Source organism: Neolamprologus multifasciatus, chromosome 10, assembly GCF_963576455.1.
Source record: "Neolamprologus multifasciatus chromosome 10, fNeoMul1.2, whole genome shotgun sequence".
In the NCBI taxonomy this organism is placed as follows: domain Eukaryota; kingdom Metazoa; phylum Chordata; class Actinopteri; order Cichliformes; family Cichlidae; genus Neolamprologus; species Neolamprologus multifasciatus.
Genome location: NC_140448.1, coordinates 18,298,421 through 18,320,109, shown reverse-complemented (window position 1 = coordinate 18,320,109; position 21,689 = coordinate 18,298,421). Strand labels below are relative to the sequence as shown.

Genomic DNA, 21,689 nt, shown 5'->3' with positions numbered 1-21,689 from the left:
ACAGACACATCACTGTACATTACTATCACAACCACAACACTCTCTCTCTCATTTTCTTCTCTCATTCCAACTAAATGAACATTTCTACAGGTAACAATCACAACCACTTCAACTAAATAAGATTTTCTTGTTTGTTTTTTTCAGTCGACATTTTCAAGGAACATGATATGGTATTAGCTTCGGGCAACAAAGAAGAGAAAGAAATATGTCAGGCATCCTTTGTTACGCTAACATGTTAAAACATGGTAAAAATGTGTGTGACAGCTCTACAATAAGAGCAAACCTGTTTCAAACTCAAGACCAAATACACACCCCATATTTAAGTGAAGTACAAGAAAAACAAACGCAGCAATCACTCTTTGTGTAGGCACTGCTGGAAAAAGACATACTGAGATGTTTTTATTTGTATTGATCATTGTGTAGAAATGTGGTTAAATGATTGAAACACTGGAAACTGATCTGCTCACTGTAACTCACTGTAACACTGTAACACTGTAACTCAGCCAACTGTTTTGTCAAAACATCAGTTTTAATGAGGAACAGAAATAATAGTTTTAACACACTCCTCCTCATATTTCTGCCTCTTATTCCAAAAACATGAATATGATAGTGGTAAATATCACAACCACATTAACGAAATAAGGTAAAATATTCATCACCGTTGTCCCAACTTCTAACAGCCATTTAAAACTTTTTGTAGGACCAATGCCCAACCTGTAATAAATAAATATATAATTTCCTTTATTTGATTTCAAACCCCAAACTTTTACTGTCATTACCTCAGCCTTTTTTCTGCCATAATACCAATACAAGTTTCCTTTTTCTATTTACTAAATAAGACAAACATTAACCCAGAGTGACCAGCTGGAAAGAAAAAAATAACTATTGATAATGTTTTTAATTAGATTTAATAATTTTAACTGAAAGATAGACTCAACAGGATAATGTAGTAGTAGCAGCACCTTTGAAGATGATGATATTTTAACATGTTCTCCTAAAAGACGTGGAAAACTTCATTCGGATCACAAAAACAAAACAAACAAACAAACTGTATTTATTTATTCAGTTATATTGTGCTAAAATGAAAACAATACATTATTTGATGCCACAGTGTGCATGGTAAGAATGTATATACATTTTTTTTTTCTAATATAAGTGTAAGCACAGCAAATTATTGAAAGTTAGACTTCATGCGTGGTTGTTGACTGTGTGTGAACATGTCCAAACCCATGCTGGATTTCATGCAAATTCCAAGAAATCAAAATATCAGGTGTCATAGTTTTGTTTTTTTCCAGAGAAAATGTATTTTGTTGTCCAACCCATTCCTCTCAGCCACAGCCTATAATAGCCGTTCTACATTTTTGGGGGTGGGATTTCAAACTTGTGTAAGACAGTGTGAATATAAGATGCTGCACATATCACATTTGGCAATTCCAAGGTGTTTCTCTTGCAAGGAAGAATCAGTTGCTTGCCACCGTGCACAGGTAATAATCTCTGTTCTTTCAAGAAAAACCTTTAAATTAGAGTTTTGTGTCTCTGAATTTTTTTTCCCTTGCACCAGAATCTCTCTGAAGACTTCGTCGTCATCATCATCATCATGGCTAAATCTGAAACTTGTCTCGTCAACTTGCGTTACCCAGATGGCAGTGAGGGAAGCCCCTCCAACCCTGCCAAGTTCAAAAATCAGGACTTCGCTCAGATAAAAGCTGACTGCCTCCAGAAACGAGAACTGTTTGTGGACAATGAGTTCCCACCAAACGGTCTTTCTTTGGGTGACCGGTCTGATGCGAGTGAAGTGAAATGGCTTCGACCAGCAGTTAAATCATTTTAATTATATTTATTTTTCTTTCACTTTCAAATCTGATGGATTGTTAGTTAGCATTTCTGTACAGTAGGAAAAATAGATTCTTTTTAAATGCTTGTCAACATCACATTTTTCTCCACTGTCTTTTCAAGGATTTATTGAGAGAACAAGGAAAGAAGGATCAGCCTGCTTTCAGTAAAGATGGTATGTCACGATTTGACTTCGGACAAGGCAACGTGGGTAAGCAAAACTTTCTTATTTATAGCTAATGACAATGACAACTATGTTCCACAGTTCAGTTCATTTTTATTTTAAACATGTACGTTCACGATCATTACATAATATCATTCCATTTTTTTTGAAAGGGAGTAGGTAGACGTACACACTTATTTGGCCCTACCCCCTCAATTTTTACATCTCATTCATTTAATTTTCTTTTAGTCTTAAATTAAACAAACAAACAAATGAAAACAAAACAAAACCAAAAAAATATCACAATATAGTTTCTTTCATATAAATAAAGACAGAATATGTAAATATGCAGATTCACAAATAATGAAACCAACAAACCAAAACATCCCTTCAATTACGGTCCTGTGTTAACCCCGTTTTCTTCATTCTTATATTTGTTTAAAATTCGTTTTGGTTTATCTTGTTACTTTCTTTTATTTCTGCTTTTAGACTGTTCCATAATTTAACTCCGTCAGCTTGAGAAAACTATTAGTTTCCTTCTTTTATCAGGTAACTGCTGGTTTGTGTCTACAATATCTCCACTGACCTTCCAAACAACTCTGATGGAACAAGTTGTGCCAATGGATCAGTCCTTTGAGGATTATGCAGGAATATTTCACTTCCGGGTAACAAAGGATTAATAAATGTGTCTAAAGAATACTTTTACAAAACAGAAACACAACACACTGGTTATTAATCCTTATTAAGCTGTTTTCTCTGTTTCAGTTCTGGTGGTTTGGAAAGTGGGTAGATGTTGTCATTGATGACAATCTGCCAACAAAAAACAAGCGGTTACTGTTTGTGTCCTCGAAATGTGGAAATGAGTTCTGGGCTCCTCTGCTGGAGAAGGCATATGCCAAGTACAGAACCACCTCACACACTTTCATGTAAATCAGTTCAGAAGGTTCAGAAAAGATTTACAAATATTTTTCTTTCTCTGTGTGTCTCCTTCAGACTTTGTGGTTCATATGCAAACCTGTCTAGGGGTTGGTCATCATCAGATGCCTTCAAAGATTTCACTGGAGGTGTGAACCAGATTTACTATCTCACAGAGCCCAACGCACCGAGTTGCGATGAGCTTTGGCTGACACTAAGCAGAGCCACTAACTGCAAATCACTGATTTGCTCTTCGACTTTGAAAAAAGAGGTGAGAAATAAATTTCTAGAGAAACAATAAAAAAACAACAATAATTAAAATCAAAACGAAAGAACCCTCAATACGTAATTTATCTTACGTGTCTTTTTCAGGGTGCATTGGCCAACACTGGATTGGTAGAAAGTCATGCCTATTCTGTCACAGGCATCACTGAGGTAAATTCTTGAGTTTCAAAAGTATATTCCATCTAGGAAAGGGGCTTTTGGTACGAGGTTAATTGCAGCAAAATTGTAACAGTATCAATTAAACAATACTTGGAGATAATGATAAAGAAGAATTTAGTTGTTTTTTTTTTTAAAAAAACTTTATTATTTCATCTGAAGGTGGAATTAAACGGCTCCAAAGTACGACTGGTGCGAGTCATGAACCCATGGGGCAGATGGGAGTGGAACGGAAAATGGAGCGACAAGTACTTGACTTAATTAAACAACATACAACGTCCATATACTGCTGACAATGACACAGTTTTTACTAGTGTTGCACCTACACATAATCAACTCATTATTATTATTATTTAATTAAAAGCTGTTTTTTACAAAACCACAGCAGGGAGTTCAAGAATTTCTAAACATGAGATAAACAGTATAGTTAGAACAACATTAGTGGTCAATCAAAAAAAGAGAGAGAAAACACATATGCGTGCTGTGCAAAATGGAAATGGCCAGACATCCACAGAGAACAATAGTGGTGGATGACCACAGCATGCTTTCTGTTATAAAGAAGAACAACTTAAGAACTTCAAGCCAAATGAAATTGTAAATGAGATATATCTGTTTTGCTGCATTAAAGTCTGTCATTAACTTATTTGTTTTGTGTTCTCAGGTCAGATTTGTGGGACAAAGTAAGTCCAGAAGTTAAAAAAAAGTGTTTCAACCATGATGACGGAGAGTTCTGGTAAATTAGAAATTTTGCACACTGTTTACTCTCAATATTTTAAATAAGCATTTTAAAAACTCAAAAACAAACAAAACAATCACACAATCATTTTGATGCATTACCAAAGAGTTTATGTCTTACTGCTTGATATTTAATGTTTATTTCCTATTTTATCTCTATCTGCTCATCTGGCTGTCAGGATGCAAATGGAGGACTTCTGTTCCCATTTTATTAAAGTATACATCTGCTGTGAGACCCCTAACTTTCTTGATGGAGACTTAAAATGTCAGTGGAATTGCATGGTTTACGATGGGAGCTGGGTAGCAGGGACATCTGCAGGTGGCAATGTGAAACACTGTAAGACAAGTTCATTCCTATCTAAACTTTAACTATCACTAAAAGAATATTTTGGTTTTTACATTTTTTATTTATCTGTACAAACACAAAACCCACCATAAATTTCTAAAACCTGTAACTAACAAATAAACTGTTTCCTCTCTGTAGCCACCTTTGCAACAAACCCTCAGTATCGCATTCGAGTGACTGTTATAGACAAGAAGGAGCCAGGAGACAAAAACATCATGCTCTCCCTGATGCTGAAACCTCATCAGGGAAATCGCATTGAGATACGCTTCCACCGAACTAGACTTACCATCTATAAGGTATTCATTCTGAATCCGCTTCCTTTAATTTAAATAATTGTTAAATACTGCAACCGATTACCAAAGGACAAGAAACTAAATCTTTAAAACAATTGTATCACCCTGTTATTAAAACACAAGCACTTTTCCTAATTTAGCAGCTGAGTTAGTAAAACAAGAATAATAAAAAAAATGCCTTCACTGATTTCACATTCATTATTTAAAGTTACTATGGAAATTGGTTCCTGCGAAACAGTTTAATGATATTATTCTTACCATTTTCCAATTAACAGATTCCACCAGGGGTAAGTACAAACAATAACAAATATATGAAACTGTCTGCGCACCAAAAGTAAATTCAGCATTTTAATAATAATGGATACTTAGACTCAGAAGAGTATTTCACTAAAGTTCCTTCATATTTCTCCCAGACCCCACAAGGACACCTGCAACAGGATTTCTTTCAGAGGAACAGGCGTGTGAAGGCAGAAAAGTCTTACAGCACTGAGCGAGATCTCATTGAATTCCACAGTCTGGAACCTGGAGAGTATGTGATCATCCCATCCACCTATGAACCCAACATCACTGCAGATTTCGCTCTCGCTGTCTACACCAAGACTGATTAATAAGATCATGTAAAGAATCTTTCACATAATGAAGGATTAATATGATTAACTCAGGATAATAAAATACATGAATTATTTACTTAACAAAAGACACCATAGGGTAATTTCCTATTTGTTAGCCAGACAACAGGTGTGTTATCTCTGCTGGCTGTGAAATATGGGTGGTGGGGTTCAAAATGGTCACATGAGTCATACTGTCTCATATAATTTTTTATATGAGACATATAATTAAACAAACAAACAGATAACATAAATACTGCACAGATAACATAAATACTGATAAATAACATGACTTTATCCATACCCAAAAGAAATAATATGCTAAATGATTAAAATATACAAAGATAATGCTACTGATAGTTGGGCAGGTTCATCAATTTCTATAAAACAGAATAATGATTATGTAGAAGAATAAGTTCTGTGAACACTGGAGTTTAGTTTGAAGAAGTGATGTTGGGATTCAGTGGATAAGGTTCCTGCTTTAATGTCCTGATCTTCTGTGTGGACTTTGAGTGTTCTCCCCTTTTGAGGACTGATTCCCACATTCCAAAGACACGGATCTTCACTGGTGACTCTAAACTGGCTTTCACAAAGAATAAGAAAATAAAACAGGATGATTTTTCAGCTCTGACTTTGTCTGTTCTCATTTTCCCCTCTACTTTCAATAGAAAATATTATTTGCAACATTAAGTGATGTCATCCTCAGTATAAACCGTTACACACACTGTGCTGCCATAAGGAAAATATTTATAAGGTAAAAAGAAAAGTTGGAAAATTATACAAGCTTGTGTAAATAAAGCTTGTGTAGCTTATTAGTTTAGCTTAATATGTAACCCCAGATAATAGTATGTTTTGATGGCCAATTAGCAGCATTCTATAAAGGGCTGCCAGTCAGAGGTGGGTAGTAACGAGTTACATTTACTCCGTTACATTTACTTGAGTAAGTTTTTGAAAAAAAAAAGTACTTTTAAAGTACCTTTTTGCACGATACTTTTTACTTTTACTTGAGTACATTTGTGAAGAAGAAACTGTACTTTTACTCCGCTATATTTGCAAAATTCGACTCGTTACTTTTTTAAAAAAATAATTAGTTTAACACATTAGATAACATGCCGCCAGTGGAGTTTCCGGTAACCTTTTTACCAATCAGATGTGGCCATGCAGTCACATGACCAGTTTGAAACACAAACACGTCCTCCAACCACACACACCCTTATTTTGCTCCATTGCAGTTTATTTCACACCTCAAACATTTAGTAAACAACTAAAAATGACAGGTAGTAATAAAATAAACTACTAACTCTTTTACACTATGTCCACACCTACACGGGTATTTTTGAAAACGCAGCTGTTTCGTCCACACGTAAACAGCGTTTTGAATCACCGAAAACTGAGATTTTTTAAAACTCCTTTTTTGCGTTTACGTGTGTACGAACAGTACAGACTTTGTCAAACAACGTCAAAGGTATGTTCCTTTTTTTCACGTCACACTGTGCGCCACGTTATTGTTTACATGAGATGAATTGCAGAATGGCGGATAGAGACAAAATACTGTTACTGTTAATCTGACTATCTTCAGTTTTTACAGGCTTACATACACACGCAGTTACTGTCCCTCCATTTACAAAGGCAGAGGCGTCACGGTGTGATTATTTTATGTGTAGTTGTTTTTTTACCTGTGTAATAATATTCAACATTGCTATCAATACATTTTTCAAAAAATGCCTCTCTGTGCAAAAGGGGTTCAAAAACATAAACAACTGTGGGATACTGTTTGTCTGTGATTTGAACCAGGGGAACAAATCGTGGCAGGATCAGCCTGATATTATTTGTATCCCGCTGTAACTTTACTGTATAAAGAGCTAACATCTCCAACATGTCAGGAGTAGTTAGTCATTACAACAAGTGTTTGTGAACTAAAAATCAAGAATGTGGGATACTGTTTGTCCGTGATTTGAACAGCCCAGCACGTGCTCCCAACGCAGGGAAAACCAATTCTGCTGAGGAGACCTACCTTGGCACTTGTGCAGGTGAAGCCAAAGGGAAGATATGCTTCATCATATTTTCTAGTCTTTGGCTTAGAATGAAGTTGGTTTGGAAACATACTCAGCGATGCTTAATCTCCTGCTCTACGTTTCTGTGGCCGCTTGTGCTAGCAGTGTCCAAGCGTTTTGGGTTTTTTTCCCCGCTTTTCATACCGTAAAAGATTAATATCAGCTTGTACATGCTCCAGATTTTTCTTCAAATTCTTTAATACTTAATCGCTTTTGCGCATGCGCAAAAAAAACCCCATAAGTGTTTTTGGCCGTTTTAATGTGGACGCACAACTCTGTGAAAACAACTGAAAACTAGTGATGTGCGATAACACTGATTTCCTTTCCGATCCAATACCAAGTAATATTCAGGGTGGTATCGACGATACTGATCCGATACCGATACTTTGTACAAAAACTTATTTTATTTATTGTATCTCAAATTATAGCGTCATAATGATTACAGGACATCAGATTACTTGTTCTTATAACTTAATAATGCAGGGTTCATCATATAGAAATAAAAAAACTTAAGTTGTGCCTGCCTGCAGCACTAAAGGACTCCGTGAGAGACGTCACCTGTCCCTCTCCTCCTCTTCAGTTCGCCTCAACATACGCTCGTCATATTCTGTGATATGATTTACTCTGAGGTGCTTGACAAGGTTATGTTGTGATGTTGCCACAACCATATATGCCAACCCTCCCGATTTTTCCGGGAGAATCCAGAATTTCAGTGCCCCTCCCGAAAGTCTCCCAGAGCCACCTTCTCCCGATTTTCTCCCGATTTTCCACCCGGACAACAAAATTGAAAAACAATATCGCCAAATTCATAGCTCGGCCCAGCCAGTTCCAGTTTCCAATGGCGGCAGCTACTTAGTTTTAATATTACTCTTATTTCTCTTTTTGGGTTGCAAAAAAACTTTTTAACAACTTTGTAACATATTTTCAGGTGAGAATGTAGCTGTGTAAACGTCAAATATCTGAGCCGACCGATGCATCGTCTTCAAACCCCCGCGGTCTTCCGCTACTCGGGTTAAACATGATATCTAAGTCACTTTGATAACTTAAAAATGTTATTGTTTGGCTTTTCCAGTGTTTTATTTCTTCGTGAGTAAATTAGTTTGGCTGAGATTAAAGTTATTAGATTGGATTAAATTAAATGTAACTTTATTAATCCCTTGGGAGGGTTCCTCCGGGGTTTTCACACAGCTGAATAAACGTCAAACAGAAAACTGGTTAAACAAAGTGTGAGACGGTCGAGAGTTTACGTCAGCGCCCGGTTATATTTTTGATAGCAAGGAGCAGACAGCAGAGTTTCACTCCACCGAGGGAGCTCGTGACGTACTACCTGGCTTTCTTTAGACCGCGAAGGCCGGGTCCTCAGGTGGAAGCAGCCTCTGAATTTGGACACTCCCGCTGTTTCCGGGCCGGCCAATAATGACGGTAACATTTAACGTATTTTATCCAATAAATAAACACTGTAAAATGTATTTATCACCAACAGCCCTTTTGAATGTCTAATTCTGAGGTCTCAAGGTTGGCAAGTATGGCCACAACACCTCACTTTTTTGCCACATGTATCGCAAACCACGTCTCAGCTGTTTATGGAGGTAGAATACGTTTGCGCATGACTCCAATTACGCTCAGCCATTGTTGTGAGCGCACACGCCAGGGGCTGTGAGATATTTTATTTCGCACATGACTATGAAAGGCGGAAGAGGAAGTAGTTCCTTTGAATGTAGACAATCCGAATGTTATAGTTTCTTTCCACTGTGTTCCTGTTAATGATAAACTACAAATTTACCCTAAATTACTAAAATATTATTTTTTTTATGTGAGAATCGATTCTAGAACATAAATGATTGGTATTGGAGGAATCGATATTTCAGGATCGATCTGCACATCAGTACTGAAAGTGCTAATGTGGACGCGGAGCGTTTTCAGATGAAAACAACGTTTTCAAATCTATCCGGGCTAGTGTTGAGGTAGCCTTAAAGACCGGATACCTGTGGGGACCAACAGTCACTTATGGGGAAAAAATGCCCATTCCCACGAGTTTAAAGGGATTTTTGAGAGTCTTATTGTGGTTGGTTTTATTGTAAGGTTACTGTTGCACACATGGATTAAAATGAATTGAAACCAGTGTGGCTTTGTGAGTTCGCCTTTACTGCATCTGCAAATATATACATTAACATAGCACAACGTTACACACTTTTGCAGTCTCACACAACTCTTATAGGCGCACTGCCTTATAGGTTAGTCTTTAAACTCAAATCACTAATATTTCTCACAGTGCAACAACGAAAAACACATAAACAAAAGATAGTGTGATCCACCAGTCTATATCTGCTGTGATTACAGCTCGGTACAGGTATAAATCCACAAAAGCGCCACGAGGGTTCCGCACAAACTAATGAATTAGATCGAGCTGCTAATCGTTAGCGTCACGGCTAATTCACATGGCTACCAATAATTTATATACTAATGACACATAGTGGGGATTAACGGCCAACTTTCCCACATTCTCTGCAACCCCGTGTACTCATCTGTAGATACATTTTAAGTTATTTACCATCTTGTATCTGCTTACCTGCAAATATATACATTAACATAGCACAACGTTACACACTTTTGTAGTCTCACACAACTCTTATAGGCGCACTGCCTTATGGGTAGTGGCTGGGCTTATTTACTCCCGCTAGAGCTGCTCATTTTAGGGGATACTCCCTCTTGTGGTGTAACGGAGGAATAACTACCCTTCCTGCACTATGTCATTTTTGGAGACTGGGGCACACCTTATTTTACCACAATCAAAGAAAATACATATTTGAACAATCAGACCATTTAACTAACTATAATATTGTAACTAAAGATTATGGGGGGTGTCCTGTTTTGTCCACAATGTCTTTCTTGTCCTTACATTACAATTAGATTATAGGTAGGTTTAGGCCAAGTGTTAGGATTAGACATTCATTTTTGATGGTTCAGGTAAGTGGCTAAGGAAAGCATTATTTCAATGAGATGTCCTCACTAAGACATGAAAACTAGAGAAAGTTTGTGTGTGTGTGTGTGTGTCTGTCTGTCTGTCACAGTTAGCAGTGGCCAACCATGGCGATGTGATGAAAGGAGGACCAAAATGCTGGACTCTTTGATGGCTGTGCGTTTATTTACAGTGATGTAAAAATCCAAACAACAATAAATCCCAAGTGCGATCTCGACTCCCATTCCGTGTCTTCTCCCTACACCCGTGCTCTGTCTCCGTTCCCTGTGTACACTCTGTCTGCTGCTTCCTCGTTTCCCCAAATCCTCCTGGGAAACACACACACAGAGGCAGCCGTGAGTACCTTCAAACAACGGCAGACTAGCACTTGCTTTGCACATTTGCTGAGAAACTGATGGGAAGTCACTTAATGGTCCAGCGTCGAGGAGCTCTCAGCCACACTGCTTAGTAGCTCCCCCAATGATGCTTGATCAGCTGCAGGTGTGTGATCATTTCATCAGCTGTGGCCAGCCACCTGGCAGGGCACACCCACCAGGCCTGAAGACACCTGTAAACAGGTGCTCCCAGATATACCTGCATCCACACACGCGCACACACACGTACCTTTAAGCAGGGAGAACGAGGGACAGCAACACCAAAAGTACACATGTCTATAACTGCTCAGGGACCCTGGGTTGCTCAGACCCAGGACCCTGACATTATCACCTTTGGGAGCTGTAATAACCCAATCCTTATTCACAGGTGGCAACATGCTGATGCAGCTGATTGATGCACACACATGCACAAACACACACCATAATGTAATGTATAAATAAATAAACACATAAAGCTTTTCTGTTTAACAAACAGGGGTTTGAATGGATTCTCAGCAAAAGTTGCAGGAAGCAAGCTTTCAAAAACTTTAACTGAAGCACTCAGAAGATGTGATGTGATTTCCAAAGTCTTGCGAGGAAACAAATCCAGAACAAAATGATGGCTCCACAGCCTCAGGTAGAAGTCCACATACTCTGAAATGAGTGACGAGACACAGAGTTAGCTGTCAAACAGCGCCACTGTGCGGTCACAGGCCACATTTTATATTAAGAAGTAGCTGCATTTAAAATATTTATTTTTATGTTCATCAAATTCACAATTAAGTGGGCAAACATAAATTACTAGCTTGAGCATGCATTTAAACAAACATAAAAAAAATTAATAACAAACAAAAGCAGGTGATGACCGCTATAATGCAGCCATTAGCTGGTAATTAGATGCCAAAATGTGAAAGAAAATCATGTATGTTGACATAAACATAAACAACTCACTCACTCACGTGGAGTGATGTTTTCTCCAACAAAATGTGAAGAAAGCTGAAGTAGCAATATGAACACCATAGCCTTAAAAAAATATTTTCCTCTCGCTCTCAGGTGGATCTATGGCTTTGGGGTCACAGTACGAATTTAAAAATCATGCAGTTCAAGTCCTCCTCTGGTCGCCTTGTGTCCTTGGAAGGTAAGTGACCATGAAGTGGCTCTATCTATTTGCATTACACGTGATGAAAACTGTAAATAGAAAGTGCCATTGGATGTGATAACTAACAATTTATCATGCACACTGTTCAGTCTCATAACTCTGTGGCAATCAGTCTGTTCACATGACAAGTAGAAGTTAACTTGTGTTTGCTCCTTAGGCTACTCACAAGATGCCAGATTGAGAGGATGACAAACCAGCATCTAAGGTTGGCTTAATAGTTCTGAACCCATGTAGTTCTGATGCATGTCAAAACAAATGAACCAAACTCACACACTAACCTTTTCCTTCTGCAGGTAAAGGAAAAGAACTTGAGCATCCATGAAGGATGTTTGTCTGCATGGTGTGTGCACTCCCAGCTGAACTAGTGGACAGATGTGGATTTGTTACACATAGGTAAATTTCTATTCCTGCCCATAAGCCCATGAAAAACTGGCTGCTTCTGTTATGATGAAATAATGAAACTGACAATGCTACGTTCATAGGAACAGAATCAACTTTTGGAGAATTACTTACCTGGATGATTGAGCATGCATCAAGATGACATTTAACAATATTTTATAATAAAGGCTGCAGTGTATTGTGTTTTATTACAAAAGCAAGAACTTAAAATTGCAAAGACTTTGAATACTTCATCATCTGAAACCTGAGACTCGGTGATGTACAGGATTCCTATACAGCAGGGGTAGACAACCTTTCTGATGGCGAGTGCCATTTAAAATTTCCTCAGAAGTCAGTGTGCCATATGATTGCATTAGCAATAAATTTAATAACGCTCTATATGAACAGTTACACAATATATAGAACCACTTTATAGAATTATACTTGTTTGCAGATGTTGGCAGCTATCAGCGAATAGTTATCAGCTATTTTGAAACAAAAAAAAGACACTTTTTATCCATAACAAGAACTCCATAACAGCAAATGAACTGTACAACAGAAAATACAAATGCTATTTATGGTCTCCTCACAACAATGATAAGAAAAATAAACTAAGCCAATATGGCATGTCTGTTAATACAGAGACACACATGTTAATATGATCTCTGGTCTCCCACTCAGAGACACAGGTCTCCGAGTGTCCAGCATTCAGACGGCTACCTGAGGACACTCGTGTGAGAGAAAACCTGCTCACACAGATATGTAGAGCCAAATACTGTCAATAAGGCCTCTGCAATGTTCTGAAGACAGTTAAACTTGTCAGGTAGTGATGTCCAGCAGGTGAAAATGCAAGCTCCATGAACACACACAGCTGTGGATTCCAGCTGCTTTAATGTTGCATTAACTGGCATTAACTCAGCCAGTTAATGCGAGACAAATCTAGCTGCTCATTAAAGATTTCTGGTTTGTTCAGAAAATAAAACATTGGTCCATACACCTGAAAGTCCCAAAAATGCATTGTCTCGAGTCTCCGGATGTATCCGTGTATTTCCGTGGTGCTGATGCTGTGCTGAGCAGAAAGCTCCTGAAGCTTTTGAAGTGTTGGAATGTGGAAATTTCAACATTACTTGAAAAAACTGCCAGCTAACAACGTCCCTCTCACCAGTAGGCTAAGTTATTTTTAGCCAATTACAAGTTGAATCTGGTAGTTGGGGTTGTTAGCTAATATACCGTCATTAAGAAGAGGCACAACTAATGTGTCTATGCGAGCTGATTTGCGATGTGCACTGCTGGCGCGGCCATTTATTTTTTGATGCACCTTCTCAGATTAATTCACTGCATGTTGTGCCCAGGGCTGGACCGGGACAAAAAAAATAGCCCGGGCATTTTGACTAAAGACCAGCCCACCAGGTATTAAAGCCATAAAGCCTTTGAATGAAAACAAACGCTGTTGTGACAGTGATGGTTGTTGGTATATGTATGATTTCCATACATTTTATGTCAGATAAAAACTTTGGTTGTAAGCTTCAGATAATTATTTAATAACAGCCAGACATTTTAAATTTTAAATGAGAATAAGAAAGTATTTCTTTGTGCCCCCCTTTCCCTGGCCCCCCTGGCAAAACTTTGCTAGATCCGCCCCTGCACAGTTACCAGCTGTCAGCTACTTAGAAAAGGATCCTGGTGTTATTTGTCTCTCAGAAACAGTTTATAACTTCCCTTCAACTCATTCATGTCACCTAAAGGGTAAACCTGTTTCTCCATCACCTGTTCAGCTCTGATGATTCAGTAAGGACATCTCCTGGTTTCATCTTCATGTTTCCCTCTCACCAGATAACCAAACCGATATCATGACCAGCAGGTTTTACAGCTGTGGCTCCAGCAAACCTCAGCTGATACTAGAAATGAATATTAAATAAATTCTAACAACAGCTGATCAAGGTTAAACGTGCTGCTGTTTAGCGCGACATCCGGCGGTTTCCTCTTTCTGGCGCAAAGTGGGCGATAAACAAACAAGAGAGAAAAGCCGATCAGCTGATCATTGATCCGTTTCATGATTAAAGTAGCAACAGGAGAGAGAGGGGAGAGAATGAGAGAAGAAGAGGCAGCTGTGCAGCGTAACGACAGAATAAATCCACCTTTGTGTCTTTTTCCATCCTAGACAAACTGCGTCCCTTTCAGCTCAACTTCAGCTTTATATATTATGTTTAACCCGAGTGACCACCCGGTCAGCTGGTGGTAAACAGGCATCTCCGAAAATGTCAGAGCACTTATGCAAATATGTGATGTCTTGATAAATCGAGCAGATATTTGAAGTTCACACAGCACCATTCTCGCATGAAAATATCTTAAAAGTTTATTTTGTGACCCAGAAAGAGTAATATTTCAAACTCTGCCACTCTGTGTTCCTCCGCCACTGCCTCGTTTGAGTTTTGGACGAAATGGATTCTGGGATATTGCATTTCGTCATTTCGAGCTGATTGGAGACCAGAACAGCCAATCAGATTTTTTTGCATCCAAGTCTGTGATTGCCTGGTTTTGTGGCACAAATATAACGGTGTAGAGAAAGAGCCTACCTAGCTATAATATATATGCCATATATATTTTTATTATTAAAATACACGTTTGCTTTTCTGCTTGAAAGTCTGTCATGAACTAACTTGTTTCATGTTCTCAGGTCAGATATGTGGGACAAAGTAGAGCCAGAAGTTCGAAAAATGTGTTTCGACCGTGACGATGGGGAGTTCTGGTAAATGAGTTTAATTAAAAGTCCCACATGAAGAACTTTGGTAAAGTTCATGTGTTTTTGGTTGTGTTTTTTATCTCTTTTTTTTTTATCTCTCTCTGCTAATCATTTTCTTTAGGATGGAGTTTGAGGACTTTTGTTCCCATTTTTTGAAGGTAACATCTTTCTTGATGGAGACTTTAAATGTCAGTGGAAATGCATGATTTATGACGGCAGCTGGGTAGCAGGGATCTCTGCAGGTGGCAAGTGGAATGACCGTGAGACCAGTTTTTCTTTTTTAATTATAACTATCACTACAACAACAATGAGTTTTTATATGTTTCTTTTGTCTGTGCAAACACAAAACCCACCATAAATTTTTGAACATGTAACTAACAGGATTAATGTTCCCTCGTTCTTTGTAGCCACCTTTGCAACAAACCCTCAGTATCGCATCCAGGTGAGCGTTATTGACAAGGAGGAGCCAGAAGACAAAAACGTCTTGGTCTCCCTGATGCAGAAACCTCCGCAGGAGCATCGCAGTCAGATGAAAATCGAAGATGTTGTAGTTCTCATCTATAGGGTATTTACTTAAAATGTTCTCTCTGAGATATAAATAATTGTTAAATACTACAATTGAATAATGAAGGCTGTGAAACAAATTTATTGAAGCACATTTTTAACAACCAGATCTATGACATTACTACTAAAGAACCACAACTTACATAACAGTAGAGCTAAGTTAGTAATATTTAAAAAATACAAACAGAAAAAACCCTTTTAGAAGCATTTGCCTTCAAATTCATTATTAAATGTTACTATGGAAACAAGTCTTTCTGCTGCCAGAACTGTTGAATGATTGAAAGTCCAAAAGTTGATTCTGTTCCTCTGGACGTAGCGTTTTGTTGGAGAAACGTTTCGTCACTCATCAAAGTGACTTCTTCAGTCTCAGCTGACTGCAGGTTTCCCCAATCTTATAAACAGTACATTTGCATAATGGCTGAAACCAGCCCACTGAAGGAACAATGGGCTGGGTGGTCAGTTCCTTAATCTTAATTATGCAAATTCTCATGACCATTGATCAACAACCACTGACCAAAACCCACTGATCAAAGCCCACTGATCAATGGCCACTGATTAATCGCCATGAGTACCATTCACAGAGAGTTGGGGAATGCCTGCAATCACAGCATTGTAAGAAGGCGAAAGATGTACCCCCTCCTCGATTCAGAGATGGTCTTTCCCTTTTCACATAAATGTCCTTCTTGACTCCACGCTCAAACCAGTGTTCCTCCCTGTCCAAGATGTGTACATCCTCATCATTGAAAGAGTGTTCACTGGCTTGTAGGTGTAAATAGACTGTGGAGTCCTGGCCTGACGAGGTAGCTCTTCTGTGTTGTGCCATCCGCTTCGCCAAAGGTTGTTTGGTTTCCCCGATGTATAAATCCTGGCAATCTTCCTGCACTTAACAGCGTACACTATGTTACTCTGTTTGTGTCGGGGGACCCAATCCTTGGGGTGGACCAATTTTTGGCGCAGCGTGTTTTGGGGTTTAAAAGCCACAAAGACCCGGTGTTTAGAAAAAATGCGTCTCAACTGCTTCGATACTCCTGACACATATGGGATCACTACAGGTTTTCGCTTGGGCAGCAGTTGTCCTTCTCTCCTGGATCGGCTGGAGCTTTCTTTAGGTGCCTTTCCAGCTTTGACAAAAGTCCAGCTGGGATAACCACATTTACTCAGGGCCTTTTTGATGTACTGTTCTTCTGCCTCCCTGGCCGCTGTGTCAGTGGGGATGGTGTTCGCTCTGTGTTGTAGCGTCCTAATGACATCCAGTTTATGCTCCAGTGGATGATGAGAGTCAAACCTTAAATACTGATCTGTATGCGTAGGTTTACGGTACACGTCAGCTTTTAGATATCCCCCTGTAAGGAAGAGGACTCCCTTACTACATTTATTTATATTATATTATCTGTATAGCACTTTAGAGCACACCTTTCACTTTATTAAAAGCACCTTATCAAGCACTTTATTTAGCATTGCACTTTAAGCATGGATTTGCACAGTAAAACATTTGCACACAAGAAGTTTAAATATTTATTGACTATTTATTGGGAATTTTAAAATCAGTTGGTAGCCTTATTTCAGATCCTGCACAGCTGCTCCTCATCAAGGAATGTGGTGGTTGTCTGTCAGGAGAAAAGAATGGTGATTGAAATTGTGATTAAGGTTTACCAGTAAGGAAAACTAATGCAAATGTGTGTGAAATCTAGGGATAAAAGTAGTGCAAATAAGTGTAAGATAATGATTACTCACCTTTCTTGCCTGTGTCCTCCTCAGGGTGTTTGGGCAAATGTTTCCCCGGGGGTCCAGACACCATTTAAAGGTTCCGGGAGAGACCATTGGTAAAGAGAGTGTGGTGAATCTTTTTGTGCTTGGGTTTCTGGGTTTTATAATATTGGGTTTGGTGTAATATTAAAGTGTGAAATATTTATTAATATGTAAATGTGAAATGTATTTGTGTATTTATTTATTCTTATTGATATATTGTATACTGTGGTGGAAGGTTGGGATTTAATAACTTGAGAGTGGAATAATGGTTAAGTCTGTGACAGCTGAACATATTTAAGGCTGCCAGTTGTCATTAGTTGTGGATTTTTTTGTGCTGTGAAGAAGCTCGACAAATTGTTGTAAGGAGAGCTGCATAGAAAATAAATACTTTGTTCCACTACACTTGTCTTGGTCCACCTCACTGTGTTTCCAGCCGCTAAGTAGTGATGGGCAGATGAAGCTTCATGAAGCACTGAAGCTTTTCATCCAATTGGTTCACCCCAGCGCAAAGCTTCTTGAAGCTTCATTTGCTCTAGTAGGACACCTACTGGACGTAAAAATATTAGTTGGCATGAATTTGAAGAGTGTGGCCTTTTGCACAACGCCTGTAAATGTCAACAACAAAAGGAGTGTGTAAAACATCTATATTGTAGTGATGGCAGTATACTGTGTATATTTATACTGGCAGTATGGGAAATGATCATTTGGAAATGCTTAAAATGGAAATGATCATTTACTGTGAGGTGAGGTGTGGTTGAGGTGTGGACAGTGGTTGTGCTTTTGTAACGTTCAGGTATGGACAGCTACACACTGAGGCTCAGTCCTGCTTGTTCACATTTTATTCTGTAAAAACTAAATTTTCACTGCTTTTATGACCTTTTTAGTGGGGAAAACATAGCTAGGATTTAATGATTTAACAAATCTTTTAAATCCTTAGTCCTCCACAATGCTAAATGGCTGGGAGTCCTCAATCACCATGCTAACCAGGTCTTCATCTATTTGAGATTGTTCTCCTGAGGAAAGACAATAAAAACAAAGCACAAATATAAATATCACACACGTCACTTATTGCATTGTATAATATTGTTATATCATTTAGTAACATTACTGCATGTTATATTATCATGGCATTTGATGGCTCACCTGGTTTTGCTCCACAATCTGTGTTCCCCTTATTCTCATGCAAAGCTGGACAGCAGTGCCTAAGCATGGATGAGGTGTTGTTGTTATATCCCAGCTCCCTGGCACATAGCAAACACTTCACCTTGTACAAAAGTAAAGACAGCTTAACATATGTTTTATTGCACCATCAGTATTATGAAAATACATCTTCTGTAGAAATTTACACAACTTGTTGGGAGGAATAAAATCAAAATGTTCCCAAACAGGGGAGGACATCCTCCTCTTCTTAGCTGGCTCCATTCTCTCCTGACTTTCTCTCCTCACTCTCATGAACCTCCAAACTGTCTCTAACTCTCACTAACCGCAACTCTCCATCAAACACCCACATTTTTGAATGAAGTCTGAGGGGTTTATATCGCTGTCATATCTCGCGGCAAAGTTCGAACCGCTTCATGAACCAGTCACGTGGTACAGCCGGGCAGCGAGGCTTCGGACGTCATCATTTTCAGCTCCTCCCATAAATGAAGCAAGCCTCGATACGCGCTTCGCGGAAACGTCCCCTCAATTACTCGACACACGCTTCGAAGCCTCGATACAGAACGTCACATCACTACCGCTAAGGGCCGCCCTGTTACAAGTGGTGTCAGGAGTGTGTCACTCATGCCACAGTGAGAAGATGATGACAAGAGGTGGAAGAAAACCAGGCCAAGAGGAGCAGCCTGATGAAGGAGTTGGAGCTTCATCTGAGCTACAGGCCATGGCAGCAACAAGCCCTGAGGACAAATTGGAGGAGTTGACAGGGTTGGTGAAATCTCTTATGCGGTCTCAAGCAGCCAGAGACCAAAAGTGGGAGAAGGATTTGTCACGTCAGGAGCAAATGTGGAAAGGCATGCAGCATCAATTTCAGCAAATCCAGCAACAAGTTAACGCTGTAATTGAAAAGCCTGATCCACCAGAGGTGCCAGCGCCCCCTACAACATCTGAAGAACAAGAACTTGGATTCAATGGTGAAGACATTCCAGTGGCCAGTGGGTCCAGGTCTTTAATTGAACCAAAACTTTTTCCTCTGTCAACAGAAGATGACATTGAACATTTTCTGACAACGTTTGAAAGAATGGCAAACGTGTGTCGATGGCCCAGAGATGAGTGGGCTATTCGTCTGGTTCCCCTGTTGACAGGTAAAGCCCGCACAGCCTACGTTCTTATGGATTTAACAGACTCTGAGAATTATGATAAGGTGAAAGAGGCAATTCTGGCAAAATATGAGATCACTGCTGACACCTACAGACGCCGCTTCAGATCTCTCAAAGTTGAACCAGGTGAGACGCCACGTGAACTTTATGTAAGATTGAAAGACCTGTTTTCGAGATGGATTAAACCTGAAAAATCAACTGTAGAAGAAATATCTGAGCAGATAATTCTGGAGCAGTTTTTGAGAATGGTTAATCCAGAGCTGGAGATCTGGATACGTGAGCATGACCCGAAGACGGCAAAGGAAGCAGCTAGCCTCGCAGAGGTTTTCACTTCAGCCAGAAAAGGAAGCAAGAGCACCTACTTCAGCCGGGAGACCCACTACGCCCAACCAAGTAAGTCCATTGGGGGTGAACAGGGTTCTGGTCAAGTTCAGGTTAGAAATTTTCCTAGTTCTAGGCAGCTCCCTTCTCATAGACCTCACAATGTGAAGAAATCCTTTAAGTCTTCAGTTCAGGATATTAAATGCTATCACTGTCATAACTTTGGCCATACACAACAATTTTGCCCTGCCCTTAAGTCAAAACCATCTTTTTTGTGTGCAGTTCCAAGACCAGTCACAGAGCCGGTAGGAAAGAAAGCTTGTACTGTCCCTGTTTTAATTAATGGGCGTAAAGAGGAAGCTTTGCTTGACTCTGGGTGCTTCCAGACTCTTGTACACTCTAGCATAATTTCAGGAGAAAAGCTAAGTGGGGTTGGGGCTACAATAAGTTGTGTGCATGGAGACGAACACAGGTACCCCACTGTTGAGGTTTACCTGACAGTGGGAGGTCAAACCTACTTGTTAGTGGTAGCTGTGGTCCCCAGTTTGCCATATTCAGTGATACTTGGTAATGACATCCCCACTCTTTTTGATCTATTACATCAGTCAGATTATGACCCTCAAGTGAGTGCTGAGAAAGACATTCAAGGCTTTGGTAATAAATCTGGAAGCTCACTTCCTCTAGATATGACAGTTGAGCCATTTAAACCCTGTCATGTAGTCACAAGAGCACAAAGTGCAAAGGAAATGATGCAAGAGCTACCCTTTTTTGAGGAGTCTCTTGAAACAGAGCCAGGGAAGATTAGGAAGTCTAGGGCTCAGAAAAGAAGAGAAAAGTTCAAAGGCTCAGGGGAAAAAGGTACAGCATTGTTTCCTAAGCCAAATAACCAACTTGAGTTTGATGTTCCCTCAGATTTAGGTGCAATCCAAAGAAGCGACCCTACTCTAAAACCCTGGTTTGAGAAGGTAACAGAGGTAGAGGGGGCTAGTCAAGGTCAGGTAAGCTGTCTTGCAGACACTGTTTACCTAATTAAAGGAGGCATCTTGTACCAGAGAAAGGGGAAGTGCGAAGCTGTGGCACTCCCACAACAGTTCAGGAACAAAGTTATGGATTTGGGTCATTCAATTCCATGGGCAGGTCATATGGCTTTTCACAAAACACTGAATAGGATCAGCAGCCATTTTGTTTGGCCAGGGATGTATGTCCAGGTCTCTGAGTTTTGCCGTTCCTGTGGAAAATGTCAGTTGACCTCAGGCAAAGGAGTAGCGCGAGCCCAGTTGCAACCACTGCCAATTATTGAAACACCGTTTGAGAGGCTAGGCATGGATATCGTGGGCCCTTTAGAGAGGAGTTCCACAGGTCATCGCTACATATTAGTCATATGTGACTATGCGACACGGTTTCCTGAGGCCTTCCCACTCAGATCAATTAAAGCTCGTCACATTGCTAATTGTCTTCTGCAGCTTTTCTCTAGGGTAGGCATACCAAGAGAAATTCTGACGGATTGTGGAACAAACTTTCTATCCAAGTTGTTGCAGCAGGTTTATAAGCTGTTAGGGATAAAGGGACTTAAGACCACCCCGTATCACCCCCAAACGGACGGGCTAGTGGAGAGATACAACCAGACTCTCAAAAGTATGCTGCGCAAGTTTGTCTCTGACACAGGTGCTGACTGGGATCAATGGCTGCCATACCTTCTGTTTGCCTACCGGGAGGTCCCACAGGTTTCTACTGGCTTC

General features: G+C 39.5%; 1 protein-coding gene and 1 long non-coding RNA gene across 3 annotated transcripts; one reads left to right on the top strand and one right to left on the bottom strand.

Annotated features, from left to right (window-relative positions):
* The first annotated feature begins 1,353 nt into the window (after window positions 1-1,353).
* Window positions 1,354-5,965, top strand: LOC146510036 (calpain-1 catalytic subunit-like). 2 transcript variants are annotated; one of them, XM_085174515.1, is made up of 13 exons: window positions 1,354-1,484; window positions 1,562-1,816; window positions 1,957-2,044; window positions 2,546-2,661; window positions 2,762-2,895; window positions 2,990-3,182; window positions 3,284-3,346; window positions 3,515-3,600; window positions 4,014-4,085; window positions 4,267-4,406; window positions 4,572-4,729; window positions 5,002-5,013; window positions 5,140-5,965. In XM_085174515.1, exons 1-13 carry the CDS (start codon window positions 1,407-1,409, stop codon window positions 5,332-5,334), a joined length of 1,590 nt encoding a protein of 529 aa, XP_085030641.1. In that variant the 5' UTR covers window positions 1,354-1,406; the 3' UTR covers window positions 5,335-5,965. The 2 variants fall into 2 exon arrangements, with proteins under 2 accessions (XP_085030641.1, XP_085030640.1); XM_085174514.1 differs by having other exon boundaries at window positions 4,267-4,424.
* Window positions 5,966-17,071: 11,106 nt separating this feature from the next.
* Window positions 17,072-17,749, bottom strand: LOC146510035 (uncharacterized). Its single transcript, XR_014876433.1, has 2 exons — window positions 17,300-17,749; window positions 17,072-17,172 (listed from the first exon to the last, which is right to left on the bottom strand). It is a non-coding gene; the product is annotated as an uncharacterized LOC146510035 (long non-coding RNA).
* Between the last annotated feature and the right edge of the window lie 3,940 nt (window positions 17,750-21,689).